At 46.8% G+C, this 27982-nt stretch overlaps 1 protein-coding gene across 7 annotated transcripts in view; it reads right to left on the reverse strand.

The window, feature by feature from the left end:
- The window catches only part of SCUBE2 (signal peptide, CUB domain and EGF like domain containing 2), a 60391-nt gene extending 35742 nt beyond the window's left edge, over positions 1-24649 (reverse strand). For 2 of the 7 annotated variants that reach the window (XM_070491075.1, XM_044753086.2), the window contains exons 1-7: positions 24280-24624; positions 22837-22959; positions 16263-16388; positions 11171-11305; positions 6478-6603; positions 3912-4028; positions 3091-3180 (exon numbers count right to left, since the gene is read on the reverse strand). In XM_070491075.1, coding sequence (XP_070347176.1) covers positions 3091-3180; positions 3912-4028; positions 6478-6603; positions 11171-11305; positions 16263-16388; positions 22837-22959; positions 24280-24535 — 973 coding nt within the window. In that variant the 5' untranslated portion in view covers positions 24536-24624. Of the gene's footprint in view, positions 1-3090; positions 3181-3911; positions 4029-6477; positions 6604-11170; positions 11306-16262; positions 16389-22836; positions 22960-24279 lie in introns of all 7 variants that reach the window. The other 5 variants (XM_070491078.1, XM_070491076.1, XM_070491079.1 and 2 more) reach the window with 5 other exon arrangements.
- Positions 24650-27982: the final 3333 nt, after the last annotated feature.

Here is a 27982-nt window from a genome sequence, read left to right on the forward strand (position 1 = left end):
GCAGCCCCTCCCACCCGCCTAAATAGGTGACGTCTCCCCAGGAAGCTTGACAGGGTAACCAGAGGGGTAAAGATGCCTCTCCCAACCAGCTGAGCCTTGCCCCTCTACTGGCAGATTTGAAGCCACTAAAAGTTCCTGTTGACCAACAGCCAGTGACCTGCTAAGTGTGACCACATCTGGCAGGTTCAATGTGAAGCCCTTCAGCATGAGTACTGGGCAAAGCAAGAGAGGGTAAGCATCGCCTACCCCAACCATTCTCTTCCTGCACACCAATGACTTTATCTTTGCAACTGCCAACAAACTCAGATTAGAAGTGTACCTTTCCCTGAAAAGAGAAAGATGTCATAACTATATGAAAAATCAGCCACATTTGTTAAATTGTATCTATCAAGATGAAGAACAATAAGCAAATGGCCTTCTAGTTCTGCATTTCCTACAGTTATTCCAAATAATAAACAAATGCTATTTAACGTTCACCCAATTGTCAGCATCTAGGCATCTAGAAACGGATTTTACCTCCATAGCTACGCCACTGTAGAGGCTTGGGGGACAAGCTTAGTGCTGATTAAATAGGACATATATGTTTATCTCTGCTGCCTCCTAAAATATCACTTAAATGAGAGGAAAAAGACTTTAAAAAGTTTAAATCCTTAAGGACAAATAAAATAGAAGACAATAGACGAGAGACGTCAAATCTTCTGGAAGTTGCGTGTTGATGGAGGAGCCGTAACTGGCAGAGCAGAAAGCTAAACCCTCGCAGTCGGCAGAGGAGATGCCAACAAGCAGTAATCTCATATGAGCCACAGAATCCCAGAAAGGCCCAATCTTACAATTCATTTCCTCAGGGAGATAAGAAAAGTGTCCATGAAATAAGAACAGGTTCCTACAACAAAAGACCAAAGTAAAATTCTTGAAAAGTTAAAATATAAAAGCAGAAATTTAAAAAGAATCCTGTAAAGGGATTACAAGGAAAAAAAAAATGAAAAGCCTCCTAGAAAGTAGAACAAAAATATCAAGGAGAGAAAAGAGAAGAAAATTACAGGATCAATCCAGGAGTTACAACAGCCACCTAATAGGAGTTCCAGAGAGAAAGATTAGGGAAAATGGAGAGAAGAAAATTACCGAAGAAAAAAGAAAATTTCTCAGAACCAGGGGACTTAAATGTCCCTACTGAAAAGGCCCACTGAGTACTCAACATAACAGGTGGGAGAGGTCCCTCAGTGAGGGATCTTATTGTGAAATTTCAGATCACCAGGGACAACCAGAAGACCCTGAAAACATCCAGAGAGAAGCTTTCATAGGTTCCACACAAAGACTCAAGACTAAAAATGACTTTAGACTTGAAACGACACTGAATGCCCAAAAACAATAAAGCACTATTCCAAACTCTGATGGAAGATTCTTTCCAGCTCTGACTTCTATACTGAGCCAAATTCTCAAAGAAGGGTGAAGGTGGCATATAAAGGCATTTTCAGGCGTGCAAAACTTTTAAAAATCTTTATCTACCCATATAAACTAACAAAATTGAAGACATGGGGTCCACCGAAACAGGAAAGTAGTGAAGGGAATTGCCAGGCTGCTGCTAAAGGCAAGGCCCGGAGGAGAGCTGTACAGCCGGCCCAGGGAGGCAGCCCCACCAGAGCAGAGTGGAAGCTTCAGAAGAGACTTTTTAAGAAGGAAATGGAATTGACAAGTTACCTGCTGTATCTGAGCACATTGAAAAGGGTTTTAGAGCTCCGTCAGAAATTTGCAAAAGAATCAGTAAGAGGTACTTAGAAAATGAAGCAAATAAAGAAAATATAATCATAGCCCCTTACAAGACTCAGGGGTGAATCATATTCAGATACGCATAGTCACAATAATATAAACGCATGTATTGATTTAAATCGTGATAGAATCATATTAAGGGTATGGGGAGCAGGGGAGAGTGTGTGCGCGTGTATTGGGGGAGGAGGCAGAAGAGAGCTAAGACTTAGACTTCTGTAGTAGAAAGTCGAAAGCTAGTATCTAACACTGGCACATCAAGATATAACCGTATACACTTTGCTTTTCTGAAATATGGGGGAGGGAGAGTCAGGAGAAGAAGAAACAACTAGGAGAAAGGAAAATAATTGCCTCTGGCAAAAGGGATGAGGGAATGAGAGGACATGAGACAAAGGAAATGATATGCTTCATTACAAGCTTAACAGCACTAATTAAGTTTTTGAAGTTTTTATATTATTCCTATGTACTATTTTAATTTAATGCAATTAAAAATAATCATTTTAATAGGGCAGAAAAGAGCTCAGAAATGTCATGAGCCTGGTAACCAATGGTTGCTCAGTATCTCCCCTGACTATTAAATCCAGAAGCTATCAAAAGGTCGGTTTTGTTCAGGTCAAGCCAAGTTTTCTCCAGAACAAGTCAAAGGATCTGGCTGATCCCAACCCCCACAGCCACCGCCTCTACTTCTGCTCTCATATCCAGCTCTACTGGCAGACCTGCTGGCAGACCCTCCCATGTCCCACAGCCAAGTGCCACTCTTCTCCATTCATCTCCTCTGCCATTAACATGGTCTGAGTCAGAAACAGAAGTCTCAGTGGACAAAAAAACCAGCCAAATCGCCACGGTAAGCTAGGGGTTGCCCAAAATGCCTTTGGTCACAGCTACTCAGAAGGAAGGGAGCTGACATTCCCTGACCACACACTAAGTCCTAGGCACTGGACTCGGGGCAACTTTGGATATTATTATCTTAGCTGAGCTTCCTGATAACCCTAAGAGGTAGATTTTATTACACCAATTTTAAAGAAAGACCAGGACACAGAGGCTCAAGGCAGATGCCCCAGTTTCACAGCTGGCTGGGACAGCACTAGGATGCTAACCCATGAACTCTGACAGCTGGGCCAGTGCTGTCTGCACCATACCAGGGGTCTCAATGGGGACTGAGAAGAGCAGGGAGTGAAGGACAGACACAGCCTGGCTTGACAGGAGCTGCTCACCCCACTTCAGCTGGTCGAGGGCACATGGGCCCCAGGTTCGGGCCTGATGTAGAAAGTTTGGGAGGGAAAGGGACAACGGCCATGGCCAGGGGAGGGTGGGTGAGGCGCCTACCCATGAGCAGCCGCCGTTTCACCCGTTTATCCCCATCCGCCACTGACGTGGCATTGCTCTCCGTCACCTCCAGGGCAGGGTCCTCTGGCTCTACAAGAAATGCAAAAGAGCACAGTTCTCAGACTGAATGAGCCAGATTATTCATCCTCCGCACAACCACTTCTGCTGAAATCCCAGACATGAGAACAATGTAAGATATGTGACTTTCTTCACTCAATAAAAATGCATTGTAGCGAGGCTCTGCGGGAAACACAACACGTTAAACGGCTGCAGAGCCTTAGTAAACAACAAACATGGAAAAGATCTTTGAAATATATTGCACTGACCAGAAACACTGGGGAATGCAAGCTTCCTAATCACTCCAGTACCCTTAGTCCAGGACAAAAAGAATCTTGGGCCTGGAAACCTCTAAAACAGAGCTAGCAAAGGACACACCATAAAGGGCAGGGCAGGTGTCCTGCCAGAAATATGCATCCATGGCTTCTGCAGACCGTAAAGGCTGCTGTGTCATCACAAACGGCTAGCTTTAACTTCGTGTCACCCTGGTTTCTTGGGATGTGTTGTCCCAGTCTCCAGAATACCAGCTTCAGGAGCAGCCTAGTCCAGGAGAGGAGAAAGGGCTTTCCAAGGTCGCACAGGGAGAGAGGGACTGCCATGCCAGGCCTAGACCACTCCCACTGCCATATGTGAAGCAGTAGGGGACCCATTTGGGGGCAAATGCACTGGAAACCCCCTGCATCTGGTGCTAAACACCATTAAGAGTTGGGGTTGGGGTGGGCAGGCTGGGCAGACCCTCACCCAGTGTGGGGGTCACCACTCACCAAGGCAGCTCCTCCCATCTGCGTGCATCTTGTACTGTGGATGGCAGCTACACTCTGGGCCTTCAGCTGTGTCCTCACAGGAGTGCTGGCACCCGCCGTTTCCATGGTTACAGGTCACTGTGAGGAAAATGAATCAACACATAAAGCACTGAAATTTCCACAACAAGGGCCATGTTTGCTCCAGAAGAACTCTGATTTCCATTCAGCAAGGATTTGAGCACCTAGTACCTGCTAGGCCCTGTGCATAAAAGAGATAGCCCCAACTCAGCGCCTGTCTCTGTCTATGGGCACAGATAGTCACAATATGAATGGTAGCAATGCTGCATGACGCAGTTGAGCAAAGTCACACTGGAAGAAGGAGATGGGAGAGTGGGGAGGATTTTCACTATTTAAGGGAAATTATACCAAACAATTCTAGACTACTGCTTTGCTCTATCAGGAGAAGTTTGCAGCTAATACAGCTCTCCTGGGGATTTGGGAAATGCTATAGCCCTGTATGTCTGGAACAAACAGACAATATTTAATTTGTACATATATGTTAGGACTTCTCTCATCAGATTGCATCTGCATTAGGTTAGAAGGGAGGGTAATCAGAGGAAATGATGACTCTTTGCACACAGTTAATGCAACATTAACCAATAATTATGAAGACTATGTATGAACCCATTGATGGCAGGCCAAAAAAAAACCCAACGACAAAACTATCTATTCATCAAACCGAAAAGCAGTTACCCCTGGCAAAGGAAATGGGAGGGAGAAAGTTATATGTTTTCCTTACACACTTTGGGCTATTTGAATTCTTACATAGGCATTTGTAATTTTTCTAATTTAAAAGAATAAAAACACTTTTGCAATGTCAGAAACTGTTCTGTGACTATAGTTATGTAAAAATTGTGTACGCCTATGAACAACTAAAAAGGAATATGAAAAACATGAAAGAACTGGTTATGTGATGGAATTCTGGATCTTTCTTTCTCTTTTCTCCAGAGTGATTACATTACTTGAGTAGTGACATCTTAAAAACATCTTAAATTTTTAAAAATAAACTTTCAGATATGCTACTGGCCCTTGAAAAACTGAAAGACTGAGAGTCTCGTTCCATAGGCGATTCTCAGAGGACCTGCGTCCTCCTTTTGAAGATACTTGGAGCCAGGATAAGTGGTCTCCACTCTGCTCAGCCCACTGAAGCCCTCAGGGACAGTCTCACTTTTAGGGGCCCTAAGAGCTGCCAGAACCTGTTGTTTGCATGTGATGGTGGCACCAGCCCTGGCTTGGCAAGCTTCAAGGCTGCATTTTGCTTTGTGATGGAAACATGGGGAGAAGTCTCTCACCAGCAAAACTATTTCCTCCTCTCTTAACGGCTAAAGTCTATTCACTGTAAACAACCAGCTCTAGCAAACTGGAGGGGGTCTTCCAGAAGGTCCACGGCTTCAGGAAGAGACCCTAAAGGGAAACCCTCAATGTTTCCTGTGGCATAAATAGTGACTTAGGAACACCTTTAATGGCTGATTGTTTCCTATGATCCATTGAAGTTTCATTCTTGTGTTTCATCATTGTGTGGCTGCATATAGCATTCATTGATCCATTCATTAAACAAATGTGAACTGAGTACATCCTGTGGTTGACACCAGAGGAAGACCAAGAGGCAAAAATAAGACAAGGTCCCTAACTGAGAGGGGTCATAGCTGGGGAGACAGACACATATATACACAATACAACCCTGAGTGTCATACGCTGTAATTGAGGAATAAACAGTGCTGTGGGAGCCAAAATACAAAATGACTGCCCTGTCTGAGGCCATGGCGGTGGCTTCTGAAGTAGGAGAAGATAGGGATTAAGAGCACCAGCCTTAGAATTAGGCAGACCTACGTTTGAATCCTAATTTTCCACTCACTCCCTGTGTGACTTTATTGCTTTGCCTTCTCCATAATTTTCTCAACTGAAAATGAGGATAATAATACTTAGCTCATAGGGTGGTGACTGTAAGAATTCAATGGAATATGGTACATCTTTGGACAAGCCTTTGCACATAGTAAATGCTCCCCCCAAAGTAGCTATTATCTTTATCATTATTAGAAGTCAGGCAGGATATTATAGGTTGAGTGAGAATTCACCAACCCAGGAAGGGAGGAGGGCTTGGAAAAGTCTTGGAGGCATGAGAGAATATGGGCTGTTCTCCGAAAGGCAAGGAGTTTGGTGTTTGGGGAAAGAAGGCAGGTGAGGCTTGTACAAGAAGCAGGAACCAGGTAGCAAAGAGCTGTGACTGACAGATGAAGAATTTGATTTTATTCTATGGGAACATGGAGACCTGGCCCCCAACATTCATACTCCTTACTCCTGAATTTCATTTCTAACTGGTTCCTTTAGGAAACATCCTTTCCCTCCCCTACGGGAGACTACCCTTGTGCAACGAACTTGGTACTCAGTGGAGGTCAGTGTCTCATGCCAGCTGCCTTCCCTGAGGCTGCTGCTGTGCCATGAGGTGGCGTTTCTGACGCCGGGCTGCAGAAGACAACCTCTAGGGTAGGGTGGTTCCCAGCATGGCTGTACGCCAGTCTGTACTTACAGATGCAGTCTCTCTGGTTCTTGGCCAGCTCAAACCCAGGCCTGCACTCGCAGGCGACGCTGCCCCTCGGGGCCTCCTTGCAGATGTGACTACAGCCGTGATTCGTATTCATGCAGCTCAGACCTTCTGCAAAACAGCAGCATGCAGCTGGTGACCACGCCATGGCGAGAATCCTGAGCCCCAGGGGTGCCGTAAGGGGACAGGAGGTGGGCCATAGACCTGCCTGCCTGGGTCTCCATCAGCCTCACGTTCTAAAAGACTATGTCATTAAAGTCAAGCCAAGTCAATTGACAGGGACATGAAAAAATGTCTTATGTCATCCAAGAGATATGATGTCCCAACTCTCCTAAAATGGTAGGAGTCCTCCCACTACACTGAAAAGAAAGCACCCATCGGGAACTCTCTGTTGGCAGTGGAATCAGAGCCTGTGGACCCCAGGATCTGGTACTCAGACTCTGATGTCTGCCACGTTGTTACCCATGAATGGATGGAGAATGCAATGAGACAAGGAGAATCTCCCTAAGAAAATCTGCAAAAGGACTGATGAAGAGTCCCACCTTTTCACATACTCTAGAAGATGATTTTCAGAAAATTTCCACCTTCTCTCCACCCCCACCAAATCCATACTTCGGAGGTGACTGTGACTACTGTATTTTGGCTTCACCACATGGACACCTGCCCAGCGACCTCTCTATGTGACCACCCTCACTTAGTCCCTGGGCCTTCCTTCAGCAGGCTCGGAGCACAACACAACAACAGAATGGAGAGACACCTCATACATGTGGTTTCCTTTACCTGCTGTAAAATTCTTTTTGGGTATTCTAGAATTTTCATTAGGCCCCATCTTGTGATCACAGAGGTGGGAAAGGGATTATTTGCCCGGGTGGTTAAACACGCATCTAAATGACGTGGTCATAGCAAAGTATACATCCGTATGGTTTGCAGCATCACACCTCTTCTCAAACCCATGCCACCTGCCAGCACTCTGAAGGAACTATTATCACACCCAAGAGTATCCTCAAAACCTCTGCTCAGTTGGCACTGCATTATTAAGTATGTGTTCACGCGATGCTCCTTTGCATTTGGGTAATGCAACTCTAAAACACCTCTAAGAGTAGGGATTTTGTTCTCAGTGGTTCTCTACTAACAAGACACTCTAGTACTGGAAGCAGCACTGCTTTAAACCCGAGTACAAAAAGTTTTCATTCAACCTCTCTAGGATCCAAGCCTGTTCTGTATTGTGCCCCTGAAACCTGAGCCAATGGGTTCTAACAAAGTCAAAAGTCACCTCTCTCCAACTCTCACCACAGAGCCGTCGATGCATGCTTAACTGGAATCATTGTTTTGATACAACAGATGTCATTTCTATTCCAACAGACAGTGCAACAGTTAATACATCCCATACTCTCTTAAAACCATCTCATTTTTCCTCTGACAGTTACAAGCTGTTTGAACGCCAGCACTCAATCTGCTGGAGGTTGCTGGGATTCATCACCCATTCCGAGGGCTGCTGTCAATGAACACAGAACGAGGCTTGTGCTAGATTGGTGGGAAGCTCTCTCTTTGCTCTGGAAGATGATTTCTGAAGACGTCGTTTGCTCCCAGCACCGAGATGGCACAGGAGGTGAGGGCTGTCTCGGGAAGCAGCGTCCTGTCCTCTTAGGAAGGCCCAGTGAGCATTACATCTGTCCTTGGGTCTGCAGAGCATTTTAAAGAACAGGCACCAGGAGCACCTAGGGGTTGACACAACAGTGCCCAAGAAAAGGCAGCCATAACACCTGCAAAGTTCGCTCCCCAAACAGGTCAGCTGTTGCAGCTGCTTCTTTTTCACTCTGTTTACGAGTCTGTTAAGACATTTGCAGAGTGACCTTTACTATCTCAGAGCAATCCATTTACACAAGAAATATTTTGTAAGAACTGACTGGGTGCCAGATGCTATGGGGATACACAAAAAAATTTGCCCCCTGATGTCATATCAAGCTAGACCTAAAGTTACCAGGAGATAATGGAGGTTTAAATGGCTCTGGAAATGCTGAGGATTTTTCAAGAGGTGACCCCAAAGCTTTTCAGAGTACTGTGACTCAAAACAAGGCCACTACTAGGGGAGAGAGAAGGATCTGGTCCAAACTGAGAGGTCAGCCACGGTCCTGGCTCGCCCCAGAAACGGTCCTGGCAGTCCTGTTTAGGGTCATTAGTTCACCAGGAGGGAAACAGCTCAGAAACATTCGAAACAGCCCATTCTGGTGGTCCCTGGGCTCAGGGTCTCACTGAAGAATATTTCTGGAAACCGAACAAAAATATGCCTTGAGAACGGGGCAAGAAACCTTCCATAAAAGGGGCAACAGGTCCTGCTGAGAGCAGGGCCCCCTCCCCACTATGCCGACACCTTCCCCACTGCCCTGAAAAGGCAGCAGTACAAACAGCTAAGAATATTCTCAGAGCAGACAAAACAAAAGAGGAATGCTCATTCTGAGAGCCTGAGCACCCATGAATAGGGACAAAGGCAGGCTGGGGCAGTGCGTCTCTCTCCGGCCTACCCCCATTACATGGGTGAAAACACACAGTCTCTTTAGCAGAGGTTTGGGGTCTCTGAGGATAAAAGAAATCAATAGCTTGAGCTTTCCCTCAGAATCAGCTATTACAATCCCCTACACTGAAGAACATTCGGTAAATAATTATTAAAAACAACAAGAGCAACACTAGAAAATCCTAGCTTGCTCTGTTACCTCCTTTTAACCATTTTTCGAGTATCAGCTGTGGGTTTTAAAGTCTGTTTTAATACAGTTTCTAAGGGTTTAACGTGCACACTAAGGAGGAAATCCTAAAGGAACACTGTTTCCAGATTGTTCTGTTTGAAGAGTCAAAGCCCTAGGATGGAAGGGGTCTCAGTCACAGAGCCCTACAATCTGTGGGCTCAGCTGCCGTGAATTCACCAGGCCAACAGGTTGGAAGACAACAGAGAATGACAGAGAGCCCTTCCAGACCACAACTCAAATTCTCGGATTTTGGTTTTAGCTCCAGACAAATATGTTCATTTTAAATACTCTTCAGGGGTTCCAAGAATGTCTGAATTGTAGAAAATTTAGAAAACACAGATTGGAGAAAGGAACTGTTTTTGTATTTACCTCTGTTGTGAAGAGTGTGTGTCTGTAATCATCTGGGGGGCTGGCCGGAGGGGAGACGGGCTGAGCTACTGCGCAGTAAGTAAGTACAAGGGTAGGAGTGGCTTCGAGAGGGTGTAGGATCCACTGGGGGTGTTCAAGCGACGGCCTCACCTATAGGACCCCACCTCCCTCCCTGCCACCTGAAGAGAACGCCAGGGTGACTTCCCAAGAAGCAGCTTTGAAAAACCAAAGAGGAGAGGCCCTGAGATCCTATCACTTGTGCCACTGGCATCTCAATTCTGCCTGGAACTGAATGCAAAGCTCACAGAAGAGTCCAGAGAACCCTGTAGGAAAAAGAAACCCAACTGCTACTCTATCAAGGGCCACATCTGCATGAGATAAGAGATCCGTCTGATTAGAGCCAGTGGGAGACTTCCATGCTCCAACACTGCCAACGAGCGGGCTGGGGGAGAAGAGCCATCAACCCCACAGGCCCCCGGTGTCTTCTCTGGCCACTCTTTTTGGTACCCAAACAGGCCTTCTAGTTAGGTATAAGGAAAGAGCCATCATTCTTGGACAATGAGGCAAAAATCATCTTCCACAAAGAAACGTTTGAAAAGTACTAAAGCCATGGTTAAAACAATAAATCTAAAAATTTCTGATTAAATAGTAGAAGAAGTTAAAATCACCTCATTCTTAAGTTATGAGAATGAACCAGTAGCACATGCCGAAAGGAGTTAATAGTCTGATATTTAGGGCACTTCCCTTAAAATACAGGCACAGGCAACCCTGGGAGAAATACAGCCACCAAAATGTGGTTCTTGGGCTAAAGAAAGAGCAGAGAAGAATTAAAAGCACGTCACTTGGGTAAAAGTAACAATTGGCCAACATTTACTTAATGCCTCTGCCTCCCAAGGATCCACTGAACTATAGAGGAATAAAAAAGGTATAAACCCAAAGTGAGAGAATGAATGGGAGGCCCATCAGAAGAGAAGAGTTTTCTGCAAATCTATGGAGGAATGGGAGGTGGCGACATAGATGAAGGAAACCATAGCACAGAGAGCCCAAGTCTGGGGAGGGGGTTCCCCTGCCCCTGGGAACCCCAGAGGCTCAGAGTTCAACAACGCCAAACACAGGGAAGGCCAGATCTAGCCTGGGGATGAAAACAGGGCAATTTATTGCGTCTCCTTAGGAAGGCTCCAGCCCCCTCCCCACCCACCCAGAGCAAGGAGCAGGCTCCTATTTGGTGCTGTGGTTTGCAGCACCTTTTTGAAAAACTTGGCAGATCGTCCATTACATTTCTCCTGAGACACCTAGTCATGTTTAAAACGTACTCTATTTAAAGATTAGAATCAGAGAATGTGAGAGTTTGAAGCAACCTCAGCGCTCACCCTATCCAACCCACTTACTTTGCCAGGTGAAGAAGCTGAAGCTAAAAGAACTTGCCCACGGTTACCCAGTAGCAGCGTCTGGACTCATCCTCAGGCCTCCAGACTTCCTATACCCCAAGCTTCCCCTCTAAAGTCACGGACGGTGGGAGAGATTTTCAGATGTGACCCTGCCCCCCACCCACAGCACAGCAGAGGTACCTTCTGAGCGGTGAATGCACGTGTGCTGATTGTCACTTAGGAAAAACCCCTCCTTGCAGCGGCACTCGTAGCTCCCCATGACGTTGATGCAGGTGTGCTGGCAGCCGCCATTGTTGTCCAGGCACTCGTCCACATCTGGAGGGGGAGAAGGCTTAGACTTTGCTTTTGTGACTGTTTCAAATACCCCACCTAGCCCAGCAGCTTAGGGACCCGTACTAAGCAGAGATGAGGTTCCTCTTCTTGGCCCTGCATCATAGAACTTCTTAGAATTTAAGCCAATGGGGCCCCCAGATGATTAACCCAGCCCTCATGGGTCTGGGGCTCCCTTAAACAGGCCCTCCACATGGACAAAAGATAATCAGTTCAGTAAACACCTTCTCTTTCCAAAGCACAGTGCTAGAGGGGACAGTAAAATCCAGATGAGTAAGATCAAATTCCTTTACTCTAGGAGCATGGCCTTCAGCAGAGGGAAAGAGACAAAAGTACAAGGAATTATGAGATAAGGAAAAGCGGTACAAAGGAAAGAGAGGTCACATGTGGTTGTGGGTCTCAGGATGGGTTTTATGGAAAAGCCAGTGAAGGATGGGCCCTGTGGGGTGTCTTCAATTACAAATCAGGAGAAGGGATTCTAGGCAGAAGAAAGAGCATGAGCACAGGCATGAAGGCTGGGGAGCACGGAGTTTATTCAGATAACAGTGGGTCACCAATTTGGCTGGAGTACAGGCACATGCAGAGAAGTCACAGGAGACAGAGCTGGGAAGAAAGATTGGGGTCACACTGTGGATGACCTTGAATACCAGGCAAAGAAGTTCCTATTCCATTTGGGAGGCAACTGGGAACCACTGGAGCAGGGGTGACATGGTCAGTCCCTCGTGTTGCGAAGAATAAGGCAACAGCTCAGGGAGGAATGGGAAGCCTGGGAGGCCGGCTTCACCTGTGTGCCTGAAATAGCCTCGGCTGGTGCCAGCAGAGGACCAGACCTGGGGCCTGGGAGGGGGGATGCCTGGGAAGAAAGAAATAGAAGAGGACTGTGGACAAATTGTCTGTAGGGCAGAAAGCCATGTGGGCGTGGGGTGGGGTGGCTGAAACGTGGGAAGACGACCAGCGCTGGGTACAGAAAAGGGGGTGGAGACGCGGCTGGCCACCACTGTGGGAGGGAGGTGAGAGTGTGAGATGCTGACATTCAGGGCTATGTCTGCCAGGTGGTGGGAAAGCTGAGCCTGGTGTTGTACAGACAGCCTTGAAAACCATTTACTTGTGATAGCCTGGTAAGGTGGTGGATGTAGATGAGAAAGCCAAAGGCAGAGTGTGAGAAGGGAGAGAAGGGGCACAGAAAGGAGATGGCCAGGGGCAGAATTCGGGAGAATACTAAGGGTAGGAGCAAGTAGACGAGACAGCAGGAGCCCCAGAGAAAGAGCCATCAGAAAGACAGAGGAGAGGCAGCCTTCCTCAGTGCCATGTCCCCAGGGCAGGGTTAAGGGACTGTCCTTCCACTGTGTCACATACTACCCTGTGCACAGCTCCATCAATATACTTATCACATTGCATTCTCAAAATCATTTTTTTTTAATTTGTACCTTTTGACCCCCCCCCCCCAAATCTTTTACTTATCCATCTCCACTAGATTGCAAACTCCTTGAGGTCAGAGATTTTTGTTTAACTTAGCACAGCTCTGGAACCTGCAGGTGCACATTAACTGTTCACTGCATGAACCAACAAGCAGCAGAGCATAGCATCACCAGAGCCAAAGAAGAGGAACCTTCCAGAAAGCTTTCAGACACGAAAGAGGCTCAAGGAGAAGGCTGATATAAAAGCAATTTACTTTCTCCAGCCTGATTTCCCATGTGCCTGTCACTAGCTCCTGGGCACATCCGTAACAAGAAAATTCACATTTAAATATCTGTTATCTGGTTTCAAGCTTCAGATCTCACAGTCATCCGTCCTCCCACACTACCAGGCAGATGCCTTTCTAAACTGATGGGACTCAGGCCATCCCCTAGAGCCTAACAAACTTGCCCTTCCCGATGCCAAAGGGTGAAGGGAGCACATTCCAGAGGATGAGCCACGCTGGAACGCACCTGGCCTAGGTGTTCCACAGTGAGGACTCACGGGGAGCAGGAGAGGTCTGTTTCCTTGAACACCAAATCCTGGATTGGTTTTGAGTAAAACATGCCCCCCTCTGAGCCGCCACACCCCATCCCATGTTGAACCCACCATTCCTTTCCCCCAAAGCAATTAGACCTGTGTCATTAAGTTGGGTGATATACTCTGACTGAATTATTCAAAAGCGTGTGTGTTCACATGCACAAATATATATCACCAGGCTGGTGAGTTTCTCCAGACTATAAAACAGGGTTTCACCACTCTGCGTGTTAGAACCCTGACGCCTGGTCGCCGCCTCCTGAGACTCTGCTAGAACTAGTCTTGGCTGAGACCAAGGCAATGGTGTTGTTTTAAACTTCTCAAGTGATTCTAACGTGCAGCCAGAGTTGAGAAGCACTGCCACAAAACCGAATGGCTATGTTGTACTCCCAGACACTCAATAAATAGAAACTGAATTCAGGTGGAGTGAGCTGCACGGAGAGCTGTATTTCATTTTTCAGGCTCACAGGCATTCAGGATCTTGGGGCATGCTGGGTTCAGTGCCAGAGCTAAGTGGTGTTTGTACTCTGCAAATTCTGGCGAGTATATTTGTGGCTACTATGTGGTTAGGGGCCAAGGAGAGGTAAGGGGTCATCCCACAGAACACAGGAAACTCCGCTCCCAAAACATTTTGGCTTTGAGCTTCTTTCTGGTCACAAAATGCTTCAGTCCTTTCAAGTCTAAATACAGAGAAGTTTCTACGTGGGCTGGACCTGCTCTTCTCAATGTACCACTTTATTTTCTTGTGACTTCCTTTGAAAGAATCCTTAGCCCCTTCAGATATATTCAGTGGATGCTCAGGACCTTTCTGCAAGGCAGATCCTTGCTACCAAACCCACAAAGACACCTCAAGGAGGGGAAATGGAGGTAGTCTGCTGAAATATCTGTGTTAGCAGCCAAGGCAAGGACAGACTCCAGGCCTCAGGGTTTCTGAGCAGGCCTTTCCTCAGAACCACCACACCCAACCCTGGCCGAGGTCCCTAACTCCTGGATGGTTTGGTTTGTTGTTCTCAGGAAACTCACACTTCCCCCAGGCTGTGAGTTTGGGCACAACTATGGTGACTGAGTCTGCCACCAGATACAAATCCTCAAAATGCCATGGTTGGCAAATCAAAGGGAAATGTGATATTTCCCCCAGAAAATAGTAAAAAAAAAAAAACAAATACTGTATGCTTCCCAACAAATCACACACTAAAAGTGATTTCATTTTTTTGAGTTTTTAATGACTCTCAGTTTATTGCTGCTCTCAGGATTTTCTCTCTAACATGTCTTTTTGTGGTACTGTTGGCCTAGAAAGTCTGCAAAGGGGTTGGTGATCCCTCAGCCCTCCAACAAGTCTTCCTGACAGCTGTGTGCTTGGAAGGCCGAGTGGTCTGACCTGAAGCCTGACATCCCACACAGGGCACAGATAGGAAGGGACAGAGTCTACTTCAGAATGGGGCACCAGGTGACAGCAAAGTAGACAAAGGTCATATGAGGAGTGAGTCCCAAATGGAAATACCCTCCTTCCCCAGCACTCAAACACAAGTTCCTATCTAGTGACTTTTATGCTGATCTCAAAGCAATTGATCAAGTGGCCATTCCCACTGCACCATAAGGAGGCATCTGAATAGCTGTCCCCGCAGAATCAGGGCCTAGCTCAAATGGCTCCTTGGTCATCCAACTGGACATCAGTGGCTCAGCCACATGGAGGGTCATCAGTGTCAAAGGAATCTGATGCCGTCTGTCTCCCATGATGTCCTCCCTTACAGCTGATAACACCAGCCTTAAAATGCAAACAGACCACAGATATCTGCCTCCCGGGTGTGCTGTATCCTCTAAGACTATCCAACACTCAACCATATCCAATTGCTTGCTGTTTCTAAGTTCTGTTTTATTCCTGGCATAAGGAACCAATGTAAACGATGCTTTTGGCAGTCCCTAACTCAGGGACTGAAATTCCAACAGCTGTTTCTGTTTTGTGGAATACTAGGAGGATGTTAATGGAAGATTTCTGTTTGAATTTCTCTCCCTTTCAAGCAAAAAAAGAGAAGGGTCTACCTGGCTGAAATCCAGGCACACATTTGGAGTCATCAGGACAAAGATTTTACCTAGTTCTAGAATAGAGAAACTTACAGCATTAAAAAAGTGGTTCTAAGTTAGGACACTTTTTCTTTCTTTCTTTCTTTTTGAGGAAGATTAGCCCTGAGCTAACAGCTGCCAATCCTCCCCTTTTTGCTGAGGAAGATTGGCCCTGAGCTAACATCCGTGCCCATCTTCCTCTACTTTATATGTGGGATGCCTGACACAGCATGGCTTGATAAGCGGTGCATAGGTCAGTGCCCAGGATCTAATTCAGATGACCGAAGTGGGGTGCACAAACTTAACTGCTATGCCACCAGGCCGGCCCCTAAGACTCTTTTAATACAAGACCAAAGATCTTAAAGGTGACAAATCAATGTTAGAAAGTCAGTAAGTAGTAATGATGATGTCTGCCCATCTCCTTGGACTAATGGAGGATTTATATTATGAATGATCACATAAAACCTAAAACAGTTTACCTGATTTTCTATCAGGGAGTCTGATTTCTAGGGGGCCAGAAAACACAAGTCCTTGGGGGCTGTACCCCTTGGCAGAGTGGTTAAGTTTGCATGCTCTGCTTTGGTGGCCCAGGGTTTTGCTGGTTTGGATCCTGGGTGCGGACCTAGCAGTGCTCATTAAGCCATGCTGAGGCAGTGTCCCACATAGCAGAACTAGAAGCCCTCACGACTGAAAATATACAACTATGTACTGGGGGACTTTGGGGAGAAGAAGGAAAAATAAAGTCTTTAAAACAAATTTTAAAAAAGACAACACAAGTCCTTGATCCCCTTCTTGTTTTAATGAGTATGTTTTCATCAAAGGAAAGAAAGGGGTGGGGGTGCCGAAGAGTAGGCCAAGGAGACCTGCCATTTCCAACCATTTTCCTTACCAAGACAATTATGACCGTCATGAGCCAACATGAAGCCATCAAAACAAGTGCAGCGATAATTGCCTGGAATATTCCAACAGTCATGGACACAGCCTCCGTTGAGCTCATTTTCACATTCATCAATGTCTGAGGAGTAAAACAGAAGTAAACCACACAGGTGTTATTTCTTAAGTATGGAGATACAGGTATTTACCTCTTAACCCGCCCACTTCTAGGAATCCATCCTGAAGATACATCTCCAAGAACAGGAAAATAAATATACATAAGGTTATTCACTGCAGCATTTGTAATTACAAAATACTAGAACAACCTAGATGCCCATAGGTAGCAGAGTAGTTGAATAATTATGGTACATTTACTCGATGCAGTACCATGTAGCTGTTAAAAAAAAAAGAGAGAAAGATCTCTATGAAATGATTTGCAGTGATTTCTAGAATATACTATTAAGTAAAAAAAAAAAATCAAAATGCAAAAGAGTGATTGTAGTATGTTATCTTCATGTGATAAATAAGGGCATACAAAAACACACACACACACACACATGAAATTCCAGCCTACTTTTTTGCAGAACTTGACAAGCTTATCCTAAAATTTATATAGAAATGCGAAAGACTCAGAAGAGCCAAAAACAATTTTGAAATAGGAGAACAGATGGGAGGACTTTCACTCACTATAAAGCTACAGTTATCAAGACAAACTGTGGTGCGGGCATGAAGACAGATATATAGACCAAAGGAACAGAATCGAGAGTCCAGAAATAAACCCTTAAATTTACGGTCACTTGATTTTAGACAAAAGTACTAAGGCAGTTTATTAGCAAAGAGGATAGTCTTTTCAACAAATGGTGCTGAGATAATTGGATAGCCATATGCAAAAAGATTAATTTAGACCCTTACCTCACACCATACACAAAAATCAACTCACAATGGATCGGAGACCTAAATGTAAGAGCTAAAACTATAAAGCTTTAAGACAAAATATAAAGCTTTTATGAGAAAATCTTTGAGACCTTGGATTAGGTAAAGATTTTTCAGATACAACACCAAACACACAATCCATAAATTTAAAAATTAATAAATTTGACTTTACCAAAATTCAAACCTTTTGTACTTCAAAAGACACCATTAAGAAATGAAGACAAGCCACAGATTGGTAGAAAATATTTGCAAATCACATACCTTATAAAGGATTTACAAAGAACTCTTACAACTCGATAATAAGAAGACCAACAACTCAATTTTAGAAGGGGCAAAAGATTTGAATAGACATTTCACCAAAGATGATATGTGAATGGCTAATAAGCACATGAAAAGATGCTCAACATCATTAACTATTAGGGGAATTCAAATTAAAACCACAATGAGATATCATTTCACACAGAACAGTTAAAATAAACAAGACAGACAATGACAAATATTGACAAAGATGTGGAGAAATGGGAACCTTCATACATTGCTGATGGTAACATAAGATTGCACGGCCACTTTGGAAAACAGTTTGGCAGTTGCTTAAAAGTTTAAACACAAATTTACCATACGACCCAGAAATTCCACTCCTGGGTATGTACCAAGAGAAATGCAAAATTATGTCTACACAAAGACCAGCAGGTGAATGTTCATAGCAATACAATAGCCCCAAAGTAGAAACCCAAATGTCCATCAACTGGTGAATGAATAAACAAAATATGGTATACCCATATGAAGAAATACTAGTCAACAATAAAAAGGAATGAGATGCCAGTACAGGCTACAACATGGATGAACCTCAAAAATATTATGCTAAGTGAAAGAAGCCAAACACAAAAGACCATATTTATGATTCCATCTATATAAACTGTCCAGAAAAGGCAAATCTAGAGAGACAGGAAGTAGATTAGAGGTTGCCTGGAGCCGGGGCAGGGAACAAGGTCTAACTGCTTGGGCACGAGGGATCTTACTGAGATGAGGAAAATGTTTGAAAATTATATTATGTAATGGTTGCACAACTTAGCTAATTTACCCAAAATCATTGATCTGTACACTTACTAGAAGTGGTGACTTTTATGATATGTAAATTATAACTCAGTAAAGTAGTTAAAAAGAAAATACACGCTTAGCTGTCTATTTGTGCAAAAGAAATATGGGAAGGATAAACCAGAAACTACAGAGACTGGTGAGCCACACTGAGTGGGAAAAGGGGTGGAAAGAAGGAGAAATGGGGACAGGTAACAGGAATAGCAGGAAGGAGTAACACTTCTCTGAGTTTTGTATAGCTTTGACTCTCAGAACCATAGTGATGTTTCACACACACGTGTGAATACATACATACGTATGCACATGTACATGCAATCAACCAGGAAGCAGCGGTAGGGGTGAGGGGAGGGATAAAAATGGAATACAAAGACAAACAAATGAACCTAACTATATTATAAATGAATAACACAACCACACCGAGGGGGATGGGGAAGAAAAGCACTAGCCTGAGTAACTTTGCAAAATAATACCTTCACTGGATGTTGTGAAGCTAAGAACAAAAATAGCCCTATACATGTACTGTGCCCTACTGAGTAAATGTATTTCACTCACAGGGTTATGGATTAGTAACTCTGTAAATACATTTTGTGTATACTAGGATTGAACAAACAGGTAAACATATCGCAGATAATGAGAACCCTGTTTCTCACTGTTGGAGAAAGAAGTTCTACATAAGCAAAGAGGGAGGTTACAATGAATCTTGTGGTATTGCTTTGGAATTTAGAGTATCAGTGTAAGTCACTCTTTTTAATATATATACAAATGGATAGATATACGGAATAAATGTAGATATGTATGTATGCACGGGTTAATATACATACATATATTTTCTAGCTCTGCCCACTGACAGGGCCTAGGAGTAATGACTGCCCAGTAATAAAGAAAACACCAAGCATCCAGATCGTGGTTTCTATACACCATTTTCCAATAAAAGAAGCAGGACTCCTTAGAAGTCGTTGATTCCAGGGCTGGGGAGGGGAAAATACAAGATAATCTGGAGCATCTTGTGATACCAGAAAATCAGGAGTTTCTCAGAAAAGGATGAGGGCATGTCAGAAGGACATAGGAGACAATGTGAAGGACCTCCCAATGGCTACAGCTGGAACAATGTGAGCCCAAAATAAATAACTATACATATAATTAAATAAATTCCCATGAGTCTATAACTGGCATAAATACTTAAACACAGAAATCAATGCATAAATAAATGGGAGAGAAGGGACAGATCTTCCTTACAGAAGAATCTCAATTCATAGATGCCTAAGAAAGGAGGGAAATATAAAATTACCCAAAGACACACATAATGGTAATAACTGTTGTGGGCAAGACCCACAGCTGGATGCTAAAATTGGGGAGGAAGATTTGCAAAGAAAGAGAATATTAGCATAGGCTGAAAGCATCTGCCCCAAGATAGGTTTCTATTGCAAAGGGAGAAAATAGTAACCTCGCAGTGGAGAAACTCAGAATACAGCCTCTTCACCAGGTAATCAAGATTAACATCACCCGTAAGGCAACATGCTGACATCGTGTGCCCTGATGTTCACACAATAGCACTTCTGTAGCAGCCTTGCCAGAACGTTTACCTTTGTATTACTATAAACACATAACCTCAATCTTATAGTGAGAAAACATAGGACATTGTCTTATCATGTCAGTTCCTACCATATCAATTCTTATCGTGAGGAAACATAAGGCAAACAAAAGAACTGAGCATTACTCGTCAAAAGTGTCAATGTCACGAAAGACCAGGGAAGACTAAGGAACTGTTACAGATGGGAGAATACTACAGCTAAATGTAAATGTAATGTGGGACTTTGAATTGGATTCTGGGTGGGAAAAAAAGCATTAAGGAAAAACTGGTAAAATTTGAATAAGGTCTACAGTTTAGTTAATAATATTGTGCCAATGTTAATTTTCCTGGTTTTGAAACTGTCCGCTGTTTTATATAAACTGTCCTCTGTTTGAATGTTAACATTAGTATAAGATAAGTGAAGGGCATACGTGAATTCTGCACTATTTTTGAAATTTTTCTGAAGTCCAAAATTATTTCAAAATAAAAAGTTTATAAAATAACACAGCTCCTTAAACAAAGGCCAAGTTTAGATCCATCCTTGTTAAACTTGATTTAGTTCCCTAAACTGAGAAGTAAGGACCGTATAACAAATACTGACCACTGAAACATCCCCTCCCCAAAGTCTAGGATATAAGCAAAGATCATTTTGAACAAAATATCATTTATCTAAAACCGCTTCTGAATCACATTATTTTAAAAATACTTATTCAGGGCCCATACTTTCATTTCTCAAAAATTTTGGCAGAAGAAACTCGGTGAAGGATAAAATTCTGGTCACTCTGGGCAAACCCAGTTCCCAGTCTTGAACTTCAACAGGAGCACTGAAGCTGAGGATAAGCACACCACAAATATACCACAGGTTGGACCCAAGAGGCTTAAAAACTAACAAGCCAAGAAACACATCTTTGAAAGGAGTTACATCCTTGAATATCCATGTCTTTGAATCCTTGCAATCTTCATTTTCTCTCCTTTTCCTTCTAGGAAGAAAGTTTCCACTTCTAGCCTCCTGTACCAAGAAATCCAAACTAAACAGGGACATCCTTCCTAACTAGGTTTATAAATTCTACAGGTATTCAAAAGAGCAAATCCTTCTAGGGTTTTAGTTTAAAACAACAGTACAAAGAGTATACGCTCCCTGTTGACACTGATTACCTGTGGATAAAGGAATAGGAGGGTCTTTAATTTACTATTTTACATATTTTTGTATTATTTGACTTTTTATAACAATAATCATCTATTATTTTAAAACCAATTTAAATATATAAAAGCAACAATGCTGGGGCTGGCCCAGTGGTGTAATGGTTAAGTTCACGTGCTCCCCCTCAGAAGCCCGACGTTCGCAGGTTCAGATCCCTGGCGCGGACCTAGTACCACTCGTCAAGCCACGCTATGGCGGCATCCCACATAAAATAGAGGGAGATTGGCACAGACGTTAGCTCAGCAACAATCTTCCTCAAGCAAAAAGAGGAAGATTGGCAATAGATGTTAGCTCAGGGCCAATCTTCCTCACACAAAAAAAAGCTACGATGCCAATCATTAGTTATTTTAAACTCAATAATAGACTTTTCAACTATAAACTGTTAGCAATTCAATTTCATTTGTAATATGTCAAACCCAACAGCTAAGAATAAAGGAACTCTCGCCACTTGTGATGCAACATCCTTTACTAAATACGTCCTTTATCCAAAAGAAATCATGGCACAGTTTCTGCCCCCAGAGAGCATATAGTGAGCGGAGGACACAGTGAAAAAGTGAACATTTTTTTCCCCAAGCAGGGTACCAATACGTGTGATTTCCAGTACTACATGGAATGTTTAATTCGGTGAGGTGTGGTATGGAGGAATCGGCAGAGAGGACTCAGGGAGAGGTAGCTCTTTGGCCTCCGATGATGTAGAGCAGACAGAGAGATGGCTGTCTGAGTCTGGGAAAATAGGAACCTGGACACACAGAAGGGCTTTATGGATGGACCACCAACCCCACTTGCTGTGAAGCTGACCAGGAGCACGCCTCCTCTGATGCAAGAGGCAGGAGCTTTGCTCCTCACGCACAAAGGAGACTGAAGAGGATTTCTCACCCAACCAAAGAGGGACACCAGGAGGGTGAGTGAATAGGAGAGATTTGGGGCCAGCGACAGGGCCAGAGGAGATCTGATGCTTTCACCTGCAGGCTAATTGTGCGATCATGGCCACAAGTGTTTTTCCCAATTCCCCTGGGTCTCAGTGTCCCCGCCTGTACAGTCAGGGATGGGATGGGCTCAGAGCTCCCTGAAGAGCCCTGCCAGCTCCAACATGCCACGATTTCCATCCTCAGGAACAGCCTCCTCCTAGGAGGGGCCAGTCTCCGCAAGTTCTGAACTTCAGAATTCATCACACCACTGGCCCAGAACACACAAGGGCAGAGTCCAGATTTTGGGCCCCCAGATCTGGAGCAGTAACGGCTTAAAACACCCCTTTGCACACATCTTTCCAGGGTGAACTTGCAGCTCCAAATGAGGCAGACTCTCAGTACAGCTCTAAAGCTTGGCAGGTTACAATGCCCAACAGCCCAAAGCCATGGACAGGATGGAGCCTCCAGAGCCTGCAGGGGAGGGCAGGACTCTGGCACTCAGACACAAGAGAGAGGGTGCAAACTGCCCCAAGGTGGGAGGGTGCAGTGGGCGGGCATGCAGGATCAGCCCTGCTCTGGCAGGTGTGGCTCTCCTGATCAACATGGCTATTGACTTTCTGTCCCCAAAGTGAGTGGGACCAAAAGACACTAAAGCACCTCTTTTCCTTCTCAGAACCTAGACAAAAGGACATTTCAGAGCCAGATAAAACCATATGATCAGCTCTGGGGGAGACCCGACATTCTCAGTCCTTTAAGGATCTGAAATGCATTCCCGGAGGGGAAGGGGCAGCACGTTTACCCACACGAGGAGCCTCTATAAGAGCAGAGCAGGTGGGGGGCTTCCCCCGCTGGCCCACCCACCACTGGTCCCCAAGTCACTTACCCTCACACTGCCTTCCCTCCCCTTGGTAGCCAGGTTTGCAGGAGCACTTGTAGGAGGTGAGTGTGTTCTGACACAGGGCATTGGTGTGGCAGTCATCTAGCCCTTGGGCACACTCGTCCACATCTGCAAAAGAGCACAGCAGCTCTTGGTATGGTGCCCCAAGCCCTGCGTGACCCGGCCTTGGCCTCTCTTGAGCATCATCTCCCACTGGCCCACCCCTTTTCACTCCTCACCAGCCAAACTGCTTGGGAGCCGCTGGGATGAACCAGACCATCTGCAGGCCCGTTTCCAGGCACAGCCTGTTCCCTCTGACTGGAAGACCTCTCACCCTCTCTACTTGCCTTCAAGACTCAGCTCAGATCCACCTCCTCCAGGAAGCCTGCCATGACACTCATGTGTAGGTGAGGTGTAGTGTTCCCCAAGATGTGCTCCCATATTTATCTCCTTTCATAGCACATCACCTAGCGTTGTCACTGCTTTCCTGCCTGTCTCCCCCTCTAGATGGTCTTGATTACAGACTGGGTCTGTGTCCCTGATGCCAAGCACACTGCCTGGCACATGAGTAGGGAATAGCAAATGCCTGCTGGAGAAAGGATCAAGTTGGCCAAAAAAAGCTCTGAAAGCCGAGCAGTGTCTGTCAGCTTTCTCAGGGTCTGGGGTACGGGGGGGGGGAAAAGCTTGCCCTGGGTGGTAAGCACACCGTCTCGAGCTCTCAGACGGTGCAAAGAGGGACCGGTGTCCCCCTTCCCAACTGCCCACCCTCTCAACCTCGAAACCGGCCTTGGCAGAAGTATCTCCTGGGTTGACACCGCTCCAGGATGCTAATTAAAACAAAAGAGTTTTGAAAGTATCGCAAGCCCAGTTAGGGCAGAACGTCCAGAGTACTCATCTCCGGGCCGAGCCCCAAGGCTTGTGGCCGCTCACGGGATTCCCTCCCGGATCCTTAAACCGCGGCTGTTCCGCACACGGAAAAGCCCCTGGAGGCGGCCCTGCAGCCGCGGGGGAACTGCCCGGCCCCCGGAGAAAGAGGAGCGAGCCGCCGGACCTCGCGCTGCGCCCCGGGGGGCCCCGGTTTCCCCATCGGCACGAGGAGGGGCTGGCCCCCGAGACTCCGGTGCCCTCCCTCCTGCTCAGCCGGAGAGGGTGCGCCCGGCAGGCGCTCTCCGCGGACCCCGGCGGCGGGGACCGGGCGGGAACTGTCATCAGCCCCGGGTCCGAGGCCGGGCCGCGCGCTCAGGCCCCGGGCCTTTAGCCCAAACGGTGGTGGCGCCTCGGCCTGGCTGGCGGGGGACGGCGCCAGGGGAGCAGGGGCCACGCGGAGCTCCCGCCGCCGAGACCCCGGCCCGGCCCGCCCGGCTCGGGGCGACCCCGCGGGGACCCGGGACCCCTTGGCGGCGCCGGCGCCGCCCGCCCAGCCAGGTGCGCCCGCGGTCGGACACTCACCCTCCGGCGGCCCCGGGGCGCGGCCGGGCGGGACGGCGGCCGTGAGCAGCAGCGGCAGCAGCGGCAGCAGCAGCGGCAGCAGCGGCCGGGCCGCCCCGGGGCAGCCGCGGCCCGCGACCCCCATGGATGGCGCGGCGGCGGGCGGTGGAGGCGGCGGCGAGCGCGGCGGCGCCGGGAGGTGTGTGCGGGCGCCCTGCCCGCCGCGCCGACACCCCCGGCCCGGCCCGGCCCCGCCCGGCCCGAGCCCCGGCCTCATTTTCACACGGTCCTCCCCGGGCCGGGCGGGCGGGGGCAGTGCCGCCCTCCGCGCCCTCCCCTCCTCCTCCCGGCCCCGCGCGGAGGGGGCGCGGCGGCGGCCAGGGCGGCTGTCAGCCCGGAGGGGGCGGCCCCCGCCGGCCCCCGAGAGCCTCGTGCTCCGCCTGTTCGCTGCGTCTTACAACTTGACCCAGTCCGTCCTGTGAGGACAAACAGCCCTTCTAGGCTGAAATCTTCAGAGGGGGCGCCCGGGAAGTGTCCTGTGTAGCTCAGAGTCCTAGAGACCCCAAACCTCAAAAAAACCTATGGGCCTGTCCCACCTCTCCACTTGGGAGAGGGCAGTGTGGCTGGAGTGGGAGGGACTCCGCAGACTTCTGATCCCCGGGAGAAGTCAGCGAAGAGGGGGACCCCAGCTTCTCTGCGCATCTCAGCACCCAGTCTGCAGTCTTCTCCGTTCTGCCCCACCCAGGCCCTCTGACGGCCACCCCACAGCACTCTGAGGGCAGTGGCCCACTTGTCCCACTTGTCCCACCGAGGGGCGCATTGAGGCTGTCCGTCTCTCTGGCACACTGCTGGGTCCAGAATCACAACAGAAAATGTTCACTTCGCTAAAATCCAGTTAAATGTATCTTCAGGGCAGCATAAGGGGTGAAGGGAAAGGGGACTAGAGGTCCACGGTGAGCCACCAGGGACAAGAGACAGCTCCAACTTTGCCTGGGCACAGGTGGTGACCATGACCACCTGAACTCATAAACATAGGTCTGGTCAACCACAAACACAGGCAATGCCTGTCACCTGGCCCTCCAAGCCAGACATCCTTCAAAGGCAAGACACAGGCACAAGGCCTTCGGAAAACACCCTAGGCACAGGTGACTGGAGCCCACTACACCCAGCGCCACTCCAGGAGCGAGTGTAGCAACAGTTTCGAGATGCAACAAAACACCACACTCAGAGATTTTAAGATTCTTTGAGCTTCTCTCTATCTGTTCAGTTTTCTCTTGTGAACATACACATACATACACGTGTGTATATATATATGTGTATTCATTTTGGTAACCAGAAAAAAACAAACATCACCAAAAAATCCCCACCTAGCTTGTGCACAAAAACATATCTTCCTGGGCTGCATCCCTCCCCCTCCCCCACCACCCCTCCCCTCGCCGCTGCACCCCTCCTCTGCGGCCCCTTCCCCGCCCAAGCCCCTGGCACAGGGGCTGAGACCGCCTCTTTGGCCCTTGGTTGCTGGTGCTGCTGCCTGATGGAGAATCTGAGAAAATAACCTTTCTGTGGCTGTTTTTCTTCTGACCTTTTCATCCCCAGTGAAGGCAGGCAGGTTGCATCCTTTTTCTGTCTTTGCCCCTCCCTCCACCCCTTTTGTTGGGTGCCGAGAGAGAGACACTCAGCTATTTCTAGTCATAAGGGTGTTTTTTACACATTTGTAAATCTTCACTTAGGGAAACGTTCCCTCCGCCTTTGTCTTTGTGGCCTTAATGGTAGCCATAAATTACCGCCTTCTTTTCTCTCCACTGCATCAGGCTTCATTGCTTTTGAAATGATCAAAGTTATTTTCTTTGAAAATCCAACTAGAAACTGCCCATTGTGTGGCACAGACCCCTTTAGCTCCAGTCAAAGCATATAAATACATAAAGCTGCCCGTTGACCGCTCCGGGAGCCTCCTCCAGCCCCTTGTGCCTGGTAAAGAAATAAGACATGCGCTTTTCTTTCCCTCCACCGTTTCCCCAAGTTTGTATTTCAGTCAGAACACAAATTAATAATGATAAGACCCAGTACTTTTTTGCCCAAGGGAGTCTGTTTTTGTGATGTTTCCGGGAAAACTTCACTCTAGCGCAGATCTCAGAAAGTGTTCTGAATCCTATTTTGTTTGCCCCAAGTTCCACACAAACGTCCTTTGAGCTGGTTGGCTCCCAGACTCCTGGGCAACCTTTCTGACGCTTCAGATTAAAGTCAATATGGTTTACAACTGGGAATTTCCACAGGGGAAAGGCTCCAGGGGAAACGTGTGTTCAAATGTCGATGTTTTCAGCGTTCCGATGTTGGGAGGGACTTGGTGGGCCCTGCGCTAGCTGCTGTCTGCCCTCTGTTGTCCAGTTGAGGTCCCCACAAACCTCTCTGAAAGACCGCAGGCACTGTCCCTGGTCTGAGGGTGAGTCTCTCGCCCCCTCTCCTGCCCTGTCAGACTTGAGAGGCCATGAACCAGGCCTGAGGGGAGAGGCAGCCCGGCCAGCCCCGTCTCACTGGTGCGGGCTCTGGCTCCAGAAAGACTGTGGAAGGGGAGGCCCCTGGGCGCCCCGGCACTATGTCTGACTAGGTAAACTCTGTTCACCGGACACCTTTCAATGCCCATCTGTTCTGACTTCTCAGCAGCCTTTGGAAACTCTCCCTCCCCTGGGTTTTCGTCACAGCAGGTAAGCTCCTGGTTTTCCTCCTACCTCTCAGGAAATTCCTTCTCCATCAACTTCTTGGGATCCTTCTCTACCCTCTCCCTGATGGCTCACTCATTTCCTTGATTCCATAATAGAAATCTCCTGTTTGGATCTCTCCCATGAGCTTCAGTCCCATGTAGCCAATCGCCTACTGGATACCACCATCTTGATCTCCCACAGGTCCCTCAGAGTCAAGATCTTCAAAACAGAGTTCATCTTCTTCCCCAAACCTGCTGCTTCCCAATTACTCTTAGAGAAGAGCACCACCATTCTGCCAACACCAACTTGGAGACCTGGCAGTCATCCTGGACTCCATTTTCTCCCTCCCATGACATCAAAACAATCACACCAACTCTACCTTCTTACCAACTCTCAAAACTGTTCTCTTCCTCCACGCAGGTTGCCTGAGTTCAGGGCCCCATCACCCCTTACCCAGCCTATCGCTCCTCGTCTGTGGGTTCCTTACTGGTCTCCTTGTCTAGCACTTATCCCTCTTTAGTTTATCTTCCGCAGTGGCTGCCAGAGTAAAAATAAATTTCATCATACCATTCCCAGTCTTCTTCAGCTTAAAGTCAAAACTCCCTTGATGCAACTGCTCTGGAGAACTGTGGGGCAGTATCTACTAAAGCAAAACATGCCTACCCACTTCTAGGTATTTACCCAAGAGAAATGAGCGCATAAGTGCACCAAAAGACATGTACAAGAATGTTCCTTATAGCTGTATTTACACTAGCACAAAAATGGAAATAACCAAAATGTCCATCAACTAGAGAATACATAAACAAATTATGAAGTATTCATTCAATGGAATACTAAGGAGCAAGAAAATGTACAAACTCTGATACATGCAACAACATGGAGGCATCTCATGGTCATTATATTGAAAGAAGCCAGATACAAAAGGTACCTATTGTATAATTCCACTTCCGTGAAGTTTAAGAACAGGCAGAACCAATTAATAGCAATAGAGGCCAGAATAGTAGTTCCCTCTGGGGATGGGTATT

Source organism: Equus asinus, chromosome 20 (genome assembly GCF_041296235.1).
Source record: "Equus asinus isolate D_3611 breed Donkey chromosome 20, EquAss-T2T_v2, whole genome shotgun sequence".
NCBI classification, from domain to species: Eukaryota; Metazoa; Chordata; class Mammalia; order Perissodactyla; family Equidae; genus Equus; species Equus asinus.